At 40.5% G+C, this 4,028-nt stretch overlaps 1 protein-coding gene across 1 annotated transcript; it reads left to right on the top strand.

Annotated features, from left to right (window-relative positions):
* The first annotated feature begins 1,421 nt into the window (after positions 1-1,421).
* LOC137363940 (probable G-protein coupled receptor 139) lies at positions 1,422-2,321 on the top strand. The gene has a single exon (XM_068027445.1). It carries the CDS (start codon positions 1,422-1,424, stop codon positions 2,319-2,321), a length of 900 nt encoding a protein of 299 aa, XP_067883546.1.
* The last annotated feature ends 1,707 nt before the right edge of the window (positions 2,322-4,028 follow it).

Below are 4,028 nucleotides of genomic sequence, written 5' to 3'. Positions count from 1 at the left end.
GCAGGCTTCGAGGGCCGAATGACTTGTTCCTGTGCTGAACTGTTCTTTGTTCTTTGTTCTTGCATAGGATGCTATATATTATAAACAGATGGCAATGTAAATCAAACACCGCTTTGTGATATAACAATATTTCTTTCCAAGCGAGAGTTGCTGATATAGTTACGGTGGGTATCAAGTCAATGCTGCAGTAACGTTGTTCATCCAACACCACGGACAAAACAGGCAAGCTGATTCTTAATCTGATCATTATGTCGGAGACACAAATCGACTGCTGTACAAGTAACAATCATGACAGTCCAATAGGTACTTTATCATGCAAAACCTTTGGTCAGTATTGGGTTATGCAGCCAATTGAAAGCGCTAATTAGTAATTGTAATCTGTCAGACATTGCCGATGGTGCCAGCACATAGTTGATCAAAGGTAATACGCAATTCCTTTCAACTTCTGTTCGATTATTAGGTCTGATAGGCGCTGTCAGCTTTCAGATACCTCCCCTGTTCTTCATGCGCCTCCCCTAATAGGCAGATTAAACAGCCCGTTGTCTATGGAGATCATTTTAGTGGCAAGATTAATCATGTCTTCTCTCATCTCTCACACTCAGGTGATTTCCACACGTGCTGCTCATATCAAGAGTATTTGTTAGCATTCCTGCCTCTGCTGGCATCTCTGAGTTTGCCGAACTGCATCACAGATCCCGAGATCAGCGGGCGGATCAGACAAAGAAGAATCCTAATATTTCATAAATGTGTAACTCAGAATAACGTAAAACCTTACCCACTGACATATCAATAACGCCCAGGGACATTACTCGAATTTACAGTACAATCTGCGTGGAGAGCATAGAGCGACATTTGCTTTCATCTATTAATTGCACAGAGCAGCTGAGTGCATGTAAACGTTTTTATATCACCACCATCTAAGAAGTGGTTGGAAAAAGGCAACGGGTTATACAGGATAAACGATTTGTCACTTGGAATAGTCAGTGATGTCACAAATTCCCTTGAATCCAGAGACCACAAGTTGTCATTCAGACACGCTTTCCACATGTCCAAACCTTCCAGCCTGATGTACATTCACAGACCGAATTCCCTCCCTTCAACCGGTCCTCCACTGTCTCATCTTTGATAAACCAGCGTTACGGACAAATCTTCACTCAAATCTATGAAGCGCGACATTAAACCAAATGCTTCCGACTCAGAAGCAAGAGTTTTACACATTGAACCTCGGCTGAAATCGTTTTAATTTGCAACCTACATTTACTCGGCAATGCTAGCTCATTATTTCCACATGGAATGCAGTAACAAAGTTCTGAAATGAATGCATTTTGCCTGCAAACTTATAGTGTCTTATTATATTAGAATAGTCTATCAATCTGCCAATATTTATTGACTTGCATTTTTTCCCCTTCCCTACAGTTAACATGGTGGCGATTGTGGTCCTGTCCCGGGGAAAGTGTGGCCTCTCCAGATGTATCACTTATTACCTGGTGGCCATGGCAGTGGCTGATCTCCTGGTTGTCATCACTGGTGTTGTACTCAATCGGATCATTGACATGTACTTTCCGGGAAATTATCTGTCCCTGACTCCTGTATGTCAGACCAAAACCGCCCTTGCTTATGCCGCCAGAGACATTTCTGTCTGGTTGACAGTCGCTTTCACCGTTGATAGATGCATAGCCATTTGCTATCAGAAGCTGAAAATTATATATTGCACCAAGAAAACGGCAGCTGCCATTATAGGCACAGTGCTAGCTCTGGGCTGTTTAAAAAACATCGCTTGGTACTTTGTATATGAACCTCTATATATATTTAATGGAATGCCATGGTATTGTCGGATAAGATCAAGCTATTATATTTTACCTGTTTGGTTAGTATTTTCTTATTTTAACCGCATTGCGACGAGTTTCCTGCCATTTTTCATTATTTTGCTGCTCAATTCTCTAACCGTAAGACATATAATCGTTGCCAGCAGAGCCCGCAGGGCACTGAGGAACAAAACCAGCTCAGAAAATAATTCTGATCCTGAGATGGAGAGCAGGCGAAAATCCATAATTTTACTGTTCAGTATATCTGGCAATTTTATACTGCTGTGGCTGACATACACGATCCATTACTTGTATTATAGAATTACTAATGCTTATTCTTATGCAGTTAACAATAATCCGGTTTACATCCTTCAAGAAACTGGATATATGCTCCTGCTTTTAAGCTGCTGCACGAACACATTTATTTATGCAGTGACCCAGACTAAATTCAGAGATGATCTAAAGAAAATGGTGACATATCCAGTGAATCAAATTGTTACGTGTTTACAGCATTAGAAGAACTATGGACTTGCTGGTATTATAACTCCAACTGTCATATACCAGACATCACCTTGCAGGAATCATTACATGCTTGTCTGTTGCCAGGGATAAATGCATGAAACTTGAAGTTACTTTTTTCAGTTCACTGTCAATCGACTGAAGTAAAAAAAAAAATGGCAGAGGTACGACGTCGAATTACGAACACAACCAAACATTTTTAACTATTGGCTTTTTCAGAGATGACAATGCTTACTACGAAATACCTACATTTTACTATCTCTCCCTCTCTCATAATACGTCCTTTATATTGAGAATAATTTTATTGCCACCACATGATCAACAACAAATGAAGGAATAACGGGCATCATAATAATTGTAACACATTATGGGTCCTTTAACAAAACATGACTTTGTTCGATGGAAGCCTACATATGAGGAAAACCATCATTATGGTAAAACATTTCAAATAAAATGCCTCACAAATGTGTACTCATGGAGTGTAAAGTCACCTGTCAGGACGTTCATACTGTCTCTCGCACCACCACCCTCGAGCTACTTAACTTAAATGAGACTTGTTAAGATTCAACAGGTAGGTTCTCTCCGAGGTTGTTCGTGTACACAGGTTATAGCTTGGAGCACTGCCCGTTATTTGCCTAGCTGGGACAAAGCCACCGTTTTACTGGCACAGTCTCGAAGGGCCAAATGTCTGAAAACTTCTGTTTTAATCTTCTTTGATAAGAAAATAAACTTCGTTGATTATGTAAGCCAGCTGAAATCAGTCTGTGCACATTCTGGCATCACCTCAGCTTTACTTGCTGCTTCCGGTGCCAAAAGAAGAATTGTATTAAATCTGCACCCCATTGCTCGTTGTTGGGTATCGGTGTAAATTATCTGGTGCTACTTTCCTCCAGCTAAAGATTAGATTACATCTCAATAGCTAGAACTGCATACACACTGTGGGAGTTGGTGCGCACTCCCCCAGATTGTTGCAACGCGAATGTTTAAATTCAAAGCAACAATGTCATTCTGAAAGTAGAATGAGAGGCAATTCCTCTGCTGGCTATCTGTATTGGTCTATTTAATGGGGCACGAGCTCCGTTTGAGTCACAAAATCGGAGTCGCAAATGTCCACAGAAATTTATTTGGCTTTAAGACGTTGAACAATCTTTTTTTTAAAAACGTATAAACACACGAAAGAATGACTGCATCTCTTAGATACCGCATTTTGAATGGGTTGCTATATTTGGCTTATTGGGATGTTGAATACCCATGTTTTTGCGTATTCAGTGGCTTCAGACAGCAGAATCAAACGCCCTTAAAGAAGATTAATTCAACTAAATTTATTTTCAGTAATTGACGGACCAATTGTGAATTTCCAGACGGAGAAAATAATGACTATTGAAGGAGCTGTGATTAATAATTGGACAATTACCTGTCGAGAAAAATAATTGGAAAATTATCTGAAGAGAAAATAAATTCCAGGACGATAGGGAAAAGGCGGGAGAGTGCGAGGTGAGTTACTCTTGCAGGGAGCCAGCACGGACACGATGGGCCGAGAGGTCTTCTCTGTGCTGTAAGCAGTCTATGTTCCAATGATTGCATCGAAGCTGTTCTAACTTCAGTAACAGTGTCTGGCATTGTTTCCTGCTCAATATTCTCCATAAAGGGCTCTGCAAATGGATACCCTACATATAATCCAGCATCTCTCTGCTGTCTCAGTTC

Source organism: Heterodontus francisci, unplaced genomic scaffold (assembly GCF_036365525.1).
Source record: "Heterodontus francisci isolate sHetFra1 unplaced genomic scaffold, sHetFra1.hap1 HAP1_SCAFFOLD_534, whole genome shotgun sequence".
NCBI classification, from domain to species: domain Eukaryota; kingdom Metazoa; phylum Chordata; class Chondrichthyes; order Heterodontiformes; family Heterodontidae; genus Heterodontus; species Heterodontus francisci.
The sequence above is the reverse complement of the archived record's forward strand: the minus strand, read 5'-3'. Positions and strand labels throughout refer to the sequence as shown.

What these genes read in the sequence shown, in the direction of transcription:
- LOC137363940 (XM_068027445.1), top strand. Translation starts at nt 1,422, where the DNA reads ATGGTGGCGATTGTGGTCCTGTCCCGGGGAAAGTGTGGCCTCTCCAGA.